Raw genomic sequence first — 17,406 nt, 5'->3', positions numbered from 1 at the left:
AATATATAATAAATAAACTTTATTAAATTAAACTATGTATCCAAATAAAGATCAACGAAATCAAATGAGATTTGATTTCATAAAGTACACGTAACCAAAATTTTGACACGGGGATGAGGAGAAAGCGGTGGATGAGGAAATAAAAGAAGAGGGAAAAACCAGTTTGGGGGGTGTAGCAGAGTGGAGAATAATTTTGGATACAAGTCTTGATTATACTGATGTTTTTGGGCACGAGGGAAAACAGATTGCTTCAATTGAAAGCTTTCTGAGACTGAGTACCTAGGTTGTACTCAGTTCGGCAGGGAGGTTTTGGCCATTTTAGTAACGTAGTCGGACATGAATTGCAGCAGAGCAGACAGATTGTCAGCAAAGCAGACAGTAACGCAACTTGACAAGATTTGCAGCAGAGCAGACAGATTGTCAGCAAAGCAGATAGGTTGGTATTCAATAGATTAATTATTTAAATTCTGTAAAATTCTGCATATAAGATTTCATGTTCTGCTATTATAAAATCCGCATATGAATGGGTTCCCACAGTTTCTGAATTGTTTTAGGCTTGCTTTTTAATTGACGGTGGCAAAAATTAGTGAAACTCATGACAACCTGGAACTCACATCCCAATGCCCTATACTCCAAATAATCTACATAAAGGATCCCTTGGCTTGTCTGTTCTATTTGTTCCTTTGTTGTTTCATGTATGAATTGCGACATATTGGGTCTGGGTGTTCTGCTATATGAGCGTGAGTGGCTTTGCGTGGTAGCACGGGAATGGCTTCCCTCTGCACTATTGGGCACTTCCCCGTTTACTGGTTCCTTTCTAGTAAAAGCCCCTTGTTTTCTATCTGGCTCATCAAATCCACCATCTCCTTTTGGCCCTTAGCCAAATCATTCAGTGCACTAAGCAAACTATTAAATGCTTGATTTTCCTTGTCACCCATGTCTGGCTCTTCTATTTCAAGTGTCTCTTCTACCCCCTTCCCCTTGCTAGGGGTTTCTTCTTCCTCTCTTCTTTTTCCTGGAGACTCTTCCTCCTCAGAAATGGGAGTAGGCTCTCTAACTTTGTATTGTCTTTTATAAGTGATGTATGGGTGATCTCCAACACTCATTAAATCAATGATAATCTGCCCTTAGACCTTGTTGTCACCCAAACTGTACAGACAAGATGCGACAACGCTTAGGACAGGAGTTGTCACTCTGATCCTCACCCTCTCCGTTCTAGTTGTTTCCCTATTGCAAGCTATGGGGGAAGTCCCTATGAAATGTGAAGACGGGAGACTTGTTGGCAACCAACAAGTCCAAGAAGCACAACTAAATGGCCTAGCAACTTGGTTGAATTGACAAGTTAAATGATTTGATTAAATTTTCGCGAAAAATCAATGCCTTAAATGGAGTCAATTATTTACTTGCTTAAGAAAAATTATTTGCCAAGTAATTGGATGAATAGTTGTTGCTTAAGGATGTTTCACTATCCTAAATGAGATGCAAATCCTACAATCTAGGTGAGATGCAAAATATTGGTTTATTTTAAGTTATATGCCTACTCTAAGTGTACCCTTCCTCTTAACTGTTTTGAAGCTACTCTCTAGAGTAGGTTGTGAGAGAGTAGTTGAGGGGAAGCAAGGTGGGGCTTGATTAAAAATCCCTCCCCTTGGGTTCTAACCACCCGATGCCTCCGGCGCTGTAGAGACTGTGGTTCTAACGACTTCAAAGTCACCATGTTAACCACTAAAGAGGTTCTAGACTCCTCAAGCTAGATGAGAAAGGTGGGCCTATCTCTCTATCGACCAAGCTTATGCTTGGAAGTTAATTAATTAATGCAAGAGACTAGTCCTAAAATGCAAGATATGAGTGGATTTTCTTAAGGTGAGATTATTTAATTTCTCAAGTACTTAGAGACAAACAATCTTGAGAATAATGAAGTACTTAGTCAATGGACAATGATAATCCTCACCACAAGAGAAAGTGTTCAAATTAAACGGTGTCAGAAAAATGTTGTTGATAATATCAAAAGACAATTTCTTAAGAGATAAACAAGATCAAATGGACAAGATCAATGCTCCTTAGCACAATTAACAATCTTTAAGATTATAACAATAAATTACCAATATGCCAATTAGCTCCTTATGGACACAAGTAGATCTCTTATCACGATTATGATTAAATTTCACAAAATCCACAAGAGATATTTAATTCAACAATGAGCAATGTATCCACTTATCCAATAAATAATGATAACAATGAGAAACTAGAGCATTAATCCACAATGTCACTTAGAGCCAATCTCAATCAACAATTACCAATCCAATTAGAGCACTTGAATGAAAAATGTTGATGCAAAAGATAACAAGATGCTAATAATTCTTTTGACCAAATTTTATGTCCAAATCACTTCAACCATTAATGTTTATGAATTATTAGAGACTTATATGTGATTTATCACTGCTGCAACCTTGTTTTCAAAGGTATGCAAATTTAAATCAGCATCAAGAAACAATGCAAAATGTCAAAGATAAGCTAGAAAATCAATGCATTAAACCTTCCAATGATCCAATGATTTCTAGTTGATTATGAGACTGCTTAGAAGCTATAGATAAAACTTTTAATGTTCAGATCAGACCTCAAAAGAGCATATATCAGACTTGCAATAACTCAGAAAATTAGTGATTCAGTCCTTCATAAGCCAACAAGGTGCCAAATTATCAATGCCAAATAAGTTCCAATGATTAGCCAATTAAGTTAAGCGATTATTGAATGATCTTTGGTCAATTTTGATGGATTTTATTAGAGTTATATGACTGCATAAATGGATATAGAAAAATAGAGAAGACAATGAGGGGAAGAAAGGCAAACCAAGAGGCCTAAAGGCCTAGTAGATGGCTAGTTTGGCGTCTAATGTACTTGATTTTCTGCAACCAAAATGTTAGCTTCTGAAAGTGCTGCAAAACCAATATATTAGCTCACTAAAACAATGCAAAAATCAGAGATGACTGAATACAAAGCTAGGGCAAGGGCTAAAGAGCTAGAAAACCCCAAGACTAGGCCTAAAAGAGGCAAGAGGCAAGGGTAGCAACCAAAGAGGGGCAACGATGGGGCAAATGAGGTCAGAAAATGGAGAAATGAGCGGAATCAAGCCCACAAGGGCTGACGTCAAGCCCTAAGAGGTTGACCCTAGGAAAGAAAAGGCTCTAAAAGGGCCAACGACTAAGGGCTAGGCCGCTTAGGGGCTCAGTTAGGCAAGAAAGGGAGGTTGAGGGCTTCTAAGGGAAGCCCAAGGCTCCGACCAAGAGAGAAAGAGGGGGCCGAGGCCCTCAGAGGGCTAGACAACTACCCTAGAGGGGGGGTGAGGGCCTTAAGAGGCCACGACCAACCCTAAAAGGGTTGCGACTAAGGGAAAAGGGAAGGTTGAGGGCCCTTGAAGGCCACCAAGCCTCATGACTAGGCCAAAATGGAGGACGGCTAGGCCCAAAGGCCTCAAAAAGAAAATTCAAACCCATGCAAACAAAACAATTCCACAAATTCACTGAAAAATGTTGGACGACTTCTCTTCTTAGGCTAGACGTTGAGCTTGGAGGGTGATTTGAAAGCTAGATCTTGCCTTCCTAGGCCTAGATCTGCCTCAAAACCCCAGCAAAAATTCTCTTGAGCAATTTTGAAATCCATGTGCACAAATAAATCAAAGAATGCCAAACCCCAAATATATATACAAAAATATAAAACCCCAAGTGCTGCAAAACAAATGGGTTAGAAATAATTTACAAAATTATTTACAAATGTACAATATTTACAAAATAATAATTTTTTGGAGAAATATTTTTGAATAAATAACAATGGATGAATTAATTTTGAAAAATAGATATTGGCCAAAACCCTCCCGCAAAATCAAATACCACAATGAAATCTCAGAGCCCAAACATAGTTGACTCTTCCCCACAGTCTGTGAACTTGGAGCCCAAGGGCTAGCGTACCTGTAAATCTCTACAATTTTTCTCAAAGTAAAACTGTTAAATCATATAGTGAATCATATCATCTAAGATAGCATATATCAATAGAATGTTCTTATTGCCAACAAATGAAATAACAATTATTAAAAATGTTCAGCACAATATAGGATCACACATAGCTTACACATACCACAGATCAGTAGAAGAAGAACACCATGAACTGATATCCAAAGTATCTCTATTATGATATAAAAAATGTTCCCAACAGAGCAACAACTCAATACCAACGTTCAAGAATTACATCATCCAGAGATATAAAATACAAGTTCAATAGCTTCTTTATATAGAGAAACCCCTCCAAGTGGAAAATAACGGCTAGTTGGCTTGATCCTCGTCAAAATAATCTCGACCATTGAAAATAGCTTGATCATCTTTTAATCTCCACTGTCGAATTTTTAATTTTGAGGAAAAATTCGATTTTTTCTTAAAACCCATTTTTAATTAATCCAAAAATTAATATTTTGGATTAATTTCCTCAAAATTTTGAATTTGATTTAACCACCAAGGTCCAAGGGCTCAAATTTTCTTAAAATATCCATTTTCCCTTGGCGGGGACTTCCAAAAATTGACTTCTCTTTGACCCACAAATTTTTTATTATTTTCCACTTGGAAAGAAATTAATTTCTCTATAATTATTTTTTGACTCAAAATTAATTAATTTTTTGGCTTAAAATTTTTATTTAATTTTGCCAAAAAAATTAATTAATTGACACTAGAGGGGATTAATTATTTTTCCACCCTCAAATATTTTAGCCATGGTGTTTAAATATGAGGGACCATGCACTAAAATATTTTTTACATCAAATTATTACAATATCAACCCTTGAAAGGAGAAAACACATTTAGATTCATACCCTCAATAAATTATCCAATTCTATGACACAATATGATCTAGTATAGACCAAGTGTTTTTGTAATAAAATAATTTAGCCAAATGTGTTAAAATTATTCCCAAACACACTTTTACAAAGACTCGATATAACACTAGGACTCACCTAAGACTTTGTCAATGAATTCCACCCTAGCTTTGGGGTTTAAGCTGGAAGAAAAAATCTACCGATTATATGTGTTTAGAAAAACACATAATTTGGAGAGTTTAAAAAACTTCCTAGGATGAAATCCTTTGCCAAAATCAGAGGCTTACTTAGGTGTTGTTACATAATTAAATGGTCATACTAGCATCATTTACAATATAACTTGCAAAAATTGGGTTTACAATGATAAGATTGTGTTGGCTGATGACTTTGAACTTTGAAAAAATTTCTTCATATCTTTGCATTCTGCTTCCTTGGACTGTTGAAAAAGTGTGGTCAACGGACCCCACAATTTGTCCAAGAGCATGCTTTGATACCACTGTAATATTTTGCCTTGGAAGACACCCAAAATACCCTTGTGTTTTTCTTAGTTTGAGAGTGTCACTTCAATGAAATGTTTTGTCAAACATATTGCGTGCATATTGTTGTAGGTGATATTCAGGAGTTTACTTGAATGAACAAACACCATTTAAATAAAAGGCCCATATGAAACACTTCAACTCACAACATTTATTTTATTAGAACTCAAAAAATGTAAGAAATTACACCAACAGTGATAACGCAGAGAGATTCTTTAAATCTAAGAGCTAATATATGCTTTATGATTGCAAGGTGGCAAAAGCATCTAGTTGTATCAACAATAAGTGAAAACTTTTCCAATGAGAGATCTAACCTCAAAATACATATAATTTTCCCTCTTGAAAACCCACAAACATAGGTACCACCAAGTACTCAAATTTAGTTCCACACACAAGACCAAAATATCTTGTATCTCGTCCCTCTTCAAGTTTGCTATAGCCGAGAGTACACTACAGGAATTTCTTGGTTAGCTAGTTTATATGCACAACAATCCATGTAAGAGGTGTCTCTGTCCGGAAATGAATGTAATATGTCCTCTTTAGTCAGTGAAAGAGCATAGCCAACAAGATGAATACCCCAACCACTAATATGTTGAAGAAAATTAGTTCAGATATGCCCAGAACTCGTCCCATTGAGATACCCTTTGTCTATCAATAAACTCATCCTTCAACTGATATACACGGTCCTCTTCTCCTAAGAACTGCGACACACTGAGAAATGGACTCCGCCGACAAATAAATGAAGGAATCGTGTCCCCTTTGTAGAGAAGCTCGACCCCAAAAGGGTTCATTTTTGGAAACTTTGAACAGCCAAGGAATAATTGACCCTCAGGAATATAGCTCATATTTGGCCCTTCTCCTCAGCAAATACTCGCTACAAATAGATATGTAGAAAACCAAGTATTAGAGGGTAAAATCAACTGATAAAACCACTTTACCTCAAGATCTTCTATAAATCATTTTCTGCTTTGACTCTCAATAATGAAATTTGAGTGATTCCACTCTCAAGACCAACTAGGAAGTCTAGTTTCAACACCAACGCTAACAATGGTTGTTAGGATTTCCAAAACCCTAAGTTTCTCTCCAAAAATTCTCCAAGAGCTCTTTCTCAAAATGAAAGTGATAGAATGAGGAGAGTTTCCTCACTTTTCTCTTTTTATAATTGAGTGGTAACTTTTTCCGCCATTTTACCCTTTTAATTTTTTATTAAGTCACTTAAGGAGACTTTCACTTTATAAAATTGAAGTGACTTTTCATTAACCTACGATATGTCCCCCTTTTCACCCTTTAAGCAATTATAAAGTTTTCCTATCCCTCATTAAAAATTTTCCCTACCTTAGCCTAAGGGAATTTATTAGGCTAGTGGACCCCGTCTTATTTCTCCTAAGCAGTCGGGGACATTACAACTCTCATCTCCTTTTATAGTCATGGAAAATCGAAATACAATGGGTAATTACCATGGGCTATCTGATTAACACAGGCAAATACCATGGGCCATCTTAATATCATGGGAAAATACCATTGGTCATCCAAATACCTTGGGCGAATACCATGGGATTCTTTGACCACTTGTAAAAAGGACATGACAACTTTGTAATTTTAGTGCCAATAAATTATGGCTCCTTAATTTCTTATTGATTTCCCCATAAGATTTTAACTGAAATTTTGGTGTTTGTCAAATGTATTATTTTACAATTAGATTTGGAACTGATTCATTGATGGTGATCCCATTGAATTGACATTTTGAGTAGCTTCTTCAAAGGTTGTTTGGTCTACATCTAGATATTTGACATTTGAAAGACTGAATTTTTCTTTTTGAGGAAAAGAAAAACCCCAAAACTGTAATGTCCCCACCTTTTGGATTACCTTGGGATGTGGTTAGGAGTGATTTCTAGGACTTGTTTTAGCTAGATTGTAGGAGCAGGATTACACCATTGGTGGACCTTATGGTTTTGGAGGAGTTTTATGGGGTCCAACTGGGAGTGCTTGCCATATTACATCATTAGGATTAGTTCTGCACAGTGCAATCTTGGTCCCATTGCATTCTAACAATTTTATTTTTAGACATATTTTAATTATGTATGCTTAAGATGCTATTTTGAGATGATTATTTGGAGGAACACCTTAGTGTAATAGCTCATTGGAATCGTGACAAAAAAGATCTACAAGGTAGGATGATGAAATGGGGCTTTGGGTGGCTGGTGTGATCATGGTGGCAAAATTAACATTTTCTAGGGTTAAAAGTGACTTTAATTAGTTAATATAAAGTCATTTTATTTAATAAAAGAGGGGAAAAATGTTTAATTGGAGAAAGAGCAAGAAGGGGGCAAAATTCACTTGGAGAAAATAAAGAAAACTCACTTAATGACTTTATCAATTGAAAATTAAAAATAATAAGGTGCTTCGAGAAGGATGGAGAAAGATCCAACAAATCTATAAAAGGAGAGAGAAGGTAATTTCTCAAACATTCTAATCTATTATTATTTCTTGAGGATTGGTTGGGGTTCAAGCGAGTCTAGCACGAGGGTTTTAAACAAAACTCCCCAATTGGTTTCGGTGAACTTCAAGTGTCACCGTAGCTGGTTCTTCAACTAATTTTGGTGGACCATGAGTGCCACCCTGTAAAGTTTTGTAGATGTTCTATGCTAAGAGCAATTTCACTTTTCTCACAGCAATCATACAAGTAGATAAGCAAAATGCAGATAGAACATATAAGCAGATCTTACAGAAGACAAATCAGAAACAAGAAAATGTATGTGTTTGTTTCGGCGGTCAACACGATGCTTCAACCAGCAAAGTCTCCTTTGGTCAGCCAGCCCAGCATGTGTCACAACAACCCTCCAACCAGTAGATGAGTCAACCCAAGTCAGTTCTACAAAAGTCAACGCTGTCCTGAAAAGTCAACGCAGGGGCAGCAAGCTAAAAGTCAACGCAGCAGCAAAACGGTCAACCCTTTGACCTCGATTTTTTGTGCCAGGTAGTATGGCCTTCAAAAATCGAACCTCCCACAAGTTTTCAGCTTGTTTGGATCAAACTTCTGCGAAACCCTAGCAGCAGAAACCCTAGCAGCAGAAAAATCCTCTTCGTCCTTCCCACGTGTGGCTGAAATTCGTCCTCCAGGTAGCTCGTACTTTTTAGGATGAGAGAGGAAGATGAGAGTTGTTTGTGTGATCAAATTCTCTCCAACTTTTCCTGTATATATATATATCCATCAATGAGGGTGTGTGACACATCTGTTGGGCATGTGAGCCTACATTACAAAACTGGCTGACCTTTGCACATATAATTTATTAAGAATAATAAATTCAAAATATAAGTTCTGCTCATCGGATTAAGACTATTTTTATATGGATTTTACACCTCTCAGAAAGAGGAATCCAACAAAAATATTAGCCTCTTAATCTGAGCATCAGAACATGGAGTTTGGACCTAGTTGTCCAAATTTAACACTCCCTCTCAACTAGGGAGAACTCCATCTATTAGTGCAATTAACATTGTGAGTCATCCCGCCGAAACTTGCTTTGCTGGCTTCTTTATTTCAGAACAGAAGTGGGTCAGTCACAAAGACATCATTCCCCGACTGACATAATCAGTCCAGAGGTCCCAGACCTCACAAATCTTGATCCCAGATCAAGTGGTTGGACCATGCCATCCTAGATAGAGAGTACGGCAATCTCTGATGCGTCCATCAGTCTTTGCTAATAGTCTCTAGCTTTTCCACACCTCATTGGCCAAATGAGAGGTACTTCCCATGATACCTGAACTCAATGGGTAGGATGCATACGGGGCACAGATTAAATGAGTGGCGAACCAGCTCAATAATCACAAGGGTGGGGCAGAAGCATTATGAGTGCTTATAGCTCCGAGAAGCTATCCCCAAAGCCCCCCAGAGCTCCCAGAGCTCATTGTCCAACAGGACCCACATCATAGGGTCTTTCCACGACACCAAGACTCTCACGGAAGGTTAGGAACTTGACCTTCCCCAGGGGCTTAGTGAGAATATCCGCGACCTGCTCATCAGTTCCTATATGATCGAGCCTTACAGCGCCTCGCTGTACCATATCCCGGATAAAGTGGTACCTGATATCAATATGCTTGGATCGGTCGTGGAACACAGGATTCTCAGTCATACGAATCCCACTCTGATTATCACAGAGTATTACAGTGGTATCTAGCACATGTTGGAACAGCTCACTAAAGAGCTTCCTCAACCAAACTGCTTCACAACAGGCCATACTAGCAGCAATGTATTCGGCCTCTGCGGTGCTCAAAGCCACCGACTTCTGCTTCCTGCTCATCCATGAGATCGAAGCAGAACCAAGATTGAAACAGCATCCAGATGTGCTCTTACGATCCACCACACTGCCAGCCCAATCGGCATCAGTATATCCCCAGAGTATCACACTCCCGGCAGTGTATCTCAGCCCATGGTTTATCGTGCCCCGAAGATATCTCAAAAGATTCTTGGCACCAACCCAGTGAAAATGATGAGGCTCAACCATCTGTTGACTCAAAGTATTCACTGCAAAACATATGTCCGGACGGGTGTTCACTAAGAACATCAAAGCTCCTATGAGTTGACGATACTCAGTAGGATTGGCCAAGATAGGCCCTGCAGCGCTGTCACTCAACTTCTTAAAGTTGAGTTCCATTGGTGTCGACACGGACTTACAGTCCACCATCCCAAATCTTTCCAGAAGCTTCACAATATACTTTCCTTGAGAAAGGAAAATCTCTCCAGGTCTCTGCCAGACCTCCAAGCCTAGGAAATAGTGCATCAGTCCTAGGTCTTTCATCTCGAACTCAGCAGCAAGCTCCCTCTTACATTGATGAATGAGAGGGTCATCACCTGTCAGGAAGAGGTCGTCCACATACAGCACTAAAATGAGAGGCTTTCCTTCCTCAACCTTAAAGTAAAGGTTTGGATCAGCATTGCTTCGAGTGAAGCCCAGCTTCATCAAGTAACTATCCATCCTCTCATACCAAGCTCTGGGTGCTTACTTTAATCCATAGAGGGCTTTCTTCAACCTGCAGACATAAGTGTCTCGATCTTGAACTTCAAATCCCAGAGGTTGTTCTACATACACCTCTTCCTTTATTGCACCATGCAGAAAAGCAGTCTTGACATCCATCTGATGAAGACTCCATCCTTGCGTAGCAGCAAGGGCTATGATGGATCGGATGGTGGTATATCGAGCCACAGGTGCAAATATATCGTCATAGTCAATTCCTTCCTTTTGAGAGAAGCCACGGGCAACAAATCTTGCCTTAAACTTTTCAGCACTCCCATCAGATCCATGTTTAATCTTGTAGAGCCATTTAGCGGTGACAACAGATTTGTCCTTCGGTCTCGGGACCACATCCCAGACATCATTCTTCATAATAGCCTCATATTCTTCATGCATAGCATCCTTCCAGACTTGATGCTTGATGGCTTCTTCAAAAGATCCAGGTTCAGATTGTATAATAGTACTCATGGCAGCTAGATACCCTTGGTATCTACACGGCTTCTTGCTTTCTCGGAATGTTCCCCTTGGGGCAGCATGACCCTCAGCATCTTCGAGGGTGTCCCTGAGCCATGATGGCCTCTTTCCTAGAGAAGGGGAAGGATCAATAGGGTCCATTGGCTCTTCAACATCAGGCATAGTCTCATCCTGGGGTTCTTCCAGATTTCCAGGTCTTTCTTCATGGTTTTCTTCAGATCTAGGAAGATCTACTACTTTCTTCAGGGAAGCATCTTCGTCAAAAGTGACATCATGGCTTATCTCTACTTCCCTTTGACCAGGTACATAGACTCTATATGCCTTAGAAGTCTCACTGTAGCCCACAAACATTCCTTTCTTCCCAGTAGCGTCCAGCTTACTTCTCTTTTCTTTCGGCACATGAAAATAGACAGGACATCCAAAAATTCTAAAATGTGAGACATCAGGTTTCTTACCAGAGAAAACCTCTTCGGGAGTTTTGGAGTCCAAAGCGGAATGAGGGCATCGGTTTTGAATGTACACAGCAGTATTTGCAGCTTCTCCCCACAGAAACTTTGGAAGACCCTGGTCACATAGCATGGCACGGGCAGCTTCCACAATAGTCCTATTCTTGCGTTCAGCCACACCATTCTGCTCAGGAGTATATGCAGTGGTAGTCTCTCTCTTAATGCCAGCTTCTCTGCAAAAGTCTTTGAACTCATTTGACTCATATTCAGTGCCATTGTCAGTCCTCAAAATCTTGATCATCTTTCCGGTCATATTTTCCACCAAGGCTTTGAAGGTACGGAACCACATGAAAGCCTCATCCTTCTTCTTCAAGAAGTATATCCAGGTTTTGCGAGAGAAGTCATCAGTAAATTTCATATAGTAAGAACATCCCCCCAGGGATGTTACAGGCAACATACCGGAAAGATCAGAATGGACCAGTTGCAATATCTCAGATGTCTTTGTGACACTTGAGGGAAAGGTCCCCTTGTATGTTTTCCTTCAGCACAGCCCTTACATACACCTTTATGATTATTTCCAAAATCAGGCATCCCTGTCACCACCTTCCTTGCTTCGGGAAGAGCCTTGTAATGAAGGTGTCCAAATCTTCGGTGCCATAGTTCGGTTTGACGGATAGTATCACAAGTCATAGCTCCCAACGGACTCCCTCCAACCTGGTAGAGTGTACCAACTCTAAAACCAATTGAGATAGCTTCCTTGAAGCTCTTCTTCCACATGAGTACCTTTCCATCAGAGAAAGTTACATTGAATCCTTTGTCTTCCATGGCAGATACAGACACAAGGTTCTTCTTCAATTTGGGTATATAGAGTACATCTTGTAGATGGAGGACTTGTCCTTGAGACAAGTGGAGGGTCACAGTCCCGGTCCCTTTCACAGGATAAGTGGCATTATCCCCAAGGGTAATTTCTAGATTAGTATCCCTTTCAACCATGTCAGAAAGTGCTTCCTTGAATCCGGTGATGTGTCTTGAGGCACCACTATCGATTAGCCAGACATCCATAGTGTCGGGCGGAGATGCAGCTGAGAGAGCAGATATTAGAATATACTCATTTCTTTTATCAACAACATTAGACTCCTCATACCTGGTATTTCCGGTCCTTTTAGAAGGTGGATGGTTTCCTTCAAAGTGAGCCTTCCTCTTTCCTTTGGATTTGTCATTTCTTTGATTCCTATTCCTTCGGTTGTTGTTGATGTCGTCACTATCGGGAGAATTCTTCTGGAAGGGGCATTCTCTAGCATAGTGTCCAGTCCTATGGCAGGTGAAACATTTACCCTTCTTCTTTTGAGTCTTAGTCCTTCCTTTGTCCTTGGAACCACCAGAGTTCTTCTTTTGGGAATGAGCAACATAGGCAGCATTTCTTTCATTATCAAATTCCTTCATCCTTGTTTCTTCTTGCATACATCTAGACAGAAGCTCATCAAAGTTAGGGATGGTATTATTGTTGAGAATGGTAGTTGTGAATACTTGCCATTCATATGGAAGTCCTCCAAGTGCGGTGAGAACCATCTCACGATCAGCTATTGTCTCCCCAATAGCTAGCAGATTGTTCCTGGTTTCGGTCAACTTCATAAAGAAAGTTTGAATAGACTCGTCTCGGCCCTTCTTCATATTCTTCAACTTGTTCTTGAGGAATAGCACTTGGTTCACATTGTTTACTCGGAACATAAGTATCAGTTTGTCATACATCTCCTTGGATGTGCCTAGTTCAGATATGTAGGCAACCAAACTCTTATTTATAGATTCCCTGATCAGCAGTTTTGCTCTGATTTCTCCCTTCTTATACTTGTGTTTAACAGCAGCAGAGGCATTTGATGGAGGTTCTTGAATCTTCCCTGTCACATGATCTAGGAGATCATGATCTTCTAATTTGAGATCTAATAACATCTTCCAGGCATGGAAGTCATCACTTCCAGTCAGCTTGTCATTCTCCCTGAATTCAAGCTTAGAGGAATCCATTTCCTTCGATGATGATTGCTATAGATAGAGTTTGTCTTCACCTCAGCTCTGATACCATGTAAAGTTTTGTAGATGTTCTATGCTAAGAGCAATTTCACTTTTCTCACAGCAATCATACAAGTAGATAAGCAAAATGCAGATAGAACATATAAGCAGATCTTACAAAAGACAAATCAGAAACAAGAAAATGTATGTGTTTGTTTCGGCGGTCAACAGGATGCTTCAACCAGCAAAGTCTCCTTTGGTCAGCCAGCCCAGCATGTGTCACAACAACCCTCCAACCAGTAGATGAGTCAACCCAAGTCAGTTCTACAAAAGTCAACGCTGTCCTGAAAAGTCAACGCAGGGGCAGCAAGCTAAAAGTCAACGCAGCAGCAAAACGGTCAACCCTTTGACCTCGATTTTTTGTGCCAGGTAGTATGGCCTTCAAAAATCGAACCTCCCACAAGTTTTCAGCTTGTTTGGACCAAGCGTTGACCAAAGTCAACGCTGGTCAAACTTCTGCGAAACCCTAGCAGCAGAAAAATCCTCTTCGTCCTTCCCACGTGTGGCTGAAATTCGTCCTCCAGGTAGCTCGTACTTTTTAGGATGAGAGAGGAAGATGAGAGTTGTTTGTGTGATCAAATTCTCTCCAACTTTTCCTGTATATATATATATATCCATCAATGAGGGTGTGTGACACATCTGTTGGGCATGTGAGCCTACATTACAAAACTGGCTGACCTTTGCACATATAATTTATTAAGAATAATAAATTCAAAATATAAGTTCTGCTCATCGGATTAAGACTATTTTTATATGGATTTTACACCTCTCAGAAAGAGGAATCCAACAAAAATATTAGCCTCTTAATCTGAGCATCAGAACATGGAGTTTGGACCTAGTTGTCCAAATTTAACACACCCAAATTGGCTCTTTGAGGAGATCATTCCGAGTCTTCTATTTGTGGTTATTGCAGGTGGTTCTGGAGAATTTTCTCAAGGGGCCAAATTGATATTTATCTTTGGAGGATGATTTGTTTGTTGGACCAAGTTTCTCATGCCATTATTTTCTGAGGTCGAATGCCAAGTCTTATTGTTGTAGGATTGATCAATTCCTTTTGTTGGAGTTGATCATTATAGCTAGGTCGAAGTATCTTCTGAAGGGTCGATTTCAATCAGAGGTCGAGTTTGTCATCAGTTGGGTCATATTTAGAGAGACTGAGATTATTATCTAGAGACCGAATTTGGTTTAATGCTAGGTTTTTTAGTATGCCGAGTTCATCTGAGATCAAGATCTATTTAGCCGGGGTCAAATTATTTTGGAGGCCAAATTTGTTTTTGAGGCTGGATTCCCTAAGTTCCTTGAAGGCCGAATTGTTCAGCTTGGAGATCAGTTTGTTGCTCAATATTTGGTGGGCCGAGTTCGTTCTCCTTAGGAGGTCAAGTTCTTCATTCTTGCTCTAGGAGGACGATTCTTGCTCACATATTTGCTGGAATTCCGCATCTCAATTGCTGGTTGATTCCATTATTAGCAGAGGTCGAGTTTCAGAGGGCTATAATCATTTCTATAGAAGCGCAGAATTGTTTGGTGGCTGAAGTTATCATTTTTTGGGCCAAGTTGCGTCATTTGCCAGTTCAAGTAGCTTGTGGTACGAGTTGTTTCTCATTGGGACAAGATCATCTAATTTCTGGAGTTATATTCAGGTTCACAAAATTGTTATGTGCACGTGTTAAAATTGGCAACTAGGGCCAAACTCCATATGGGTCACCCTATTTATAGCAGCTGATATTTTTCTTGGATTCCTCTCTTCACTAGGTGTAGGATTGATTTAAAGATCATCCGATTCCGACATGTATTTATGGAGATATGAATTTATTTATATTATTTGACAATTTGTCAAGGTCGGCCAGCAAGCAAACTGCCCCCATCTCAACCTCAACATTGCATTTAAATAGAGGAGACCTCAAGTCATTTGAGACACACATCAATCATGATCTCTCTCTCTCCACTCGTTTGGCTTTGTCCTCTCACAAGGAGGATGTAGTGGAAAGGAAGGTCAACTAGCTGCAGTCAAGGGAGATATCTAGCTTCAGTTGAAGGGAGAGCCCTAGCCACAGTCATAAGAAGAGATCTAGCCGCAGTAGATGGGAGATCTGGCCGCAGTCAAGGAGCCCTAATCCGCAGCAAGATAGAGGCCTAAAGCCGCAGTTAAGAGAGGCTCTTATCCACAGCTAGGAGGAGCCCTAATCCGCAGCAAGGAGGAGCCCTAATCCTCAGTCAAGAAGGAGCCCTAGGCTGCAGCAAGAGGGAGTCTAAACATAGCGTAAAGAAGCCTGGAAGGACAGCATGTTTGCTGTAGATGACAGTGTAATGAAAGAGGTTGTTCAAGACATGTTTTAAGGACTGTTTGCAAGAGAGGGAGCCACAGTGATAATGTGAGGCAGTGCGTTGAAGAAGTCTGCCCTCAAGACTAAGGACAGATCAGCGTAGGGCTGTATAGTGTATGCGTTTGGGTGCTGCCAAGAGCAGTCAGCTAAGCCGAGATCTTCAGGGAGGAAACAGTGCTGTTTGGGTGTCATTTGGGCAGGCTGAAAACTACAGCTAGCTGTTGTGCTAGGCACACAGCTAGAGGTTGTGTTAAGAGCAGTCAAGGGTGGACAGAACCTTTGGAAGGCAGCTTGGCATGAGAGAAGGGTCTCCAAGGTAAACCGCAGTCCTAAAAGGACTTATCTCCTGACTGTGTGGTGGAACTAAGGCTACAGGACATGCCCTAACCAGTAATACAGCTAACCACTGTACTAACATGTTGCAGCAGTGTTATGTGAAGGGCTACTAGATTGATGAACTCCTAAAGGGTATGCTACAACACTCTTAGTGATTGTTTGAAGACTGTCATAAGAATTCAGGGCTGCATCAAGTGCCCTAATTAGAACAGTCATCATTAGCAGAATGATGGACTCACTGCTGCTGTCATAAAATATCAGATTTGTATATTTGTACTATCTTTCTCTCTCTGCTGAACTATTGAAGAATATAAGAAGATTTGATCAAGGGTTTCCCCACAATGGGGTTTGTCCCTGGCTGGTGCCACATCTTGTGTCCTCTTGTCTTGGCTTGTCTTCTACTGTTTATGTTTATGTTCTATCTGCATTTTACTATCATGCTAATGTGACTGCTAAACTGGACATTGATATTGGGCTAATTAAGAAATTGAAGTAAATTTCCCTTAAGCATAGAACATACCAAAAGTTAACAGCATGTAATCCCCCTAATCCAGCTAATAAAATTGGTTTGCTCTTGCACAATTTCTGCTGAAAATGTTATTTGCTTCGCTCACCAAGTGTTGTAAAAATGATTGTCCACTAAGTGCTTGGAAAAATTCATCTGAGAGAATTTTAAAAATTTTGTTGGCACATTTTAGCTTTGGTACATCACAAAAATTCAGTATATCAATGTTGATTTCTTATCCTTTTATTTCTGTTCCTTATTTACAGGCAAGTTCATCAAACACATCCTGGAGTAGCATTAAGAGTAGGTTTGTGGATATGGGATATTCTTCTCCTTTAGTTGAAAGAGCTATTAGGATACATGGTATGAGTACATTCCTGAACTGGTTGATATAAAATGGTTTACAAATATAGTTCACATGCATTTGTGCATTTACTGATGCATATTTCATTCTTCCATTGTTTTAGGAACAGAGAATGAAGAAGACATACTAGAATATGTCCTAGCTTGTCAAGTGAGTAGAAATATTCACATTCTTCTCCTATTTTCAGAAACTGGTGGAGGAAATTATCTCTTTCGAATGTGATTCACTGTTAAATCTTTACAGGCTGCTGATTATTCCTCAGATTCAAGTCAGGGGGATTCAGATGCTCTTCTAGAAAGATCAGAGTGTGGTGATACATTCAATTTTTGGAAAGGTCAAGTAAACAATATGGAATATATTCCTTCAAGTCACCTTTTCAAGGTAACAATATGAATCTTGTGATGCCATAAATGTGGTGATTATTCAAACTTGGAATACTAGATTTAGTGTCTCTATGCTCCTGTCCATAACCAGTTAAAAATATTCCCTT

At 39.7% G+C, this 17,406-nt stretch overlaps 1 protein-coding gene across 1 annotated transcript in view; it reads left to right on the top strand.

Annotated features, from left to right (window-relative positions):
• LOC149167159 (DNA (cytosine-5)-methyltransferase DRM2-like) overlaps window positions 1-17,406 on the top strand; it is a 166,312-nt gene that overhangs the window by 28,818 nt on the left and 120,088 nt on the right. The window contains exons 2-4 of the mRNA XM_089430388.1: window positions 16,819-16,915; window positions 17,020-17,066; window positions 17,160-17,297. Of these exons, the coding sequence (XP_089286514.1) occupies window positions 16,819-16,915; window positions 17,020-17,066; window positions 17,160-17,297 (282 nt within the window). The remainder of the gene's footprint in view (window positions 1-16,818; window positions 16,916-17,019; window positions 17,067-17,159; window positions 17,298-17,406) is intronic.

The sequence above is a fragment of the Pinus tabuliformis genome, chromosome 5_1, assembly GCF_031772625.1.
Source record: "Pinus tabuliformis cultivar Carrire ecotype Pingquan chromosome 5_1, CPIR1, whole genome shotgun sequence".
NCBI classification, from domain to species: Eukaryota; Viridiplantae; Streptophyta; class Pinopsida; order Pinales; family Pinaceae; genus Pinus; species Pinus tabuliformis.
The sequence above is the reverse complement of the archived record's forward strand: the minus strand, read 5'-3'. Positions and strand labels throughout refer to the sequence as shown.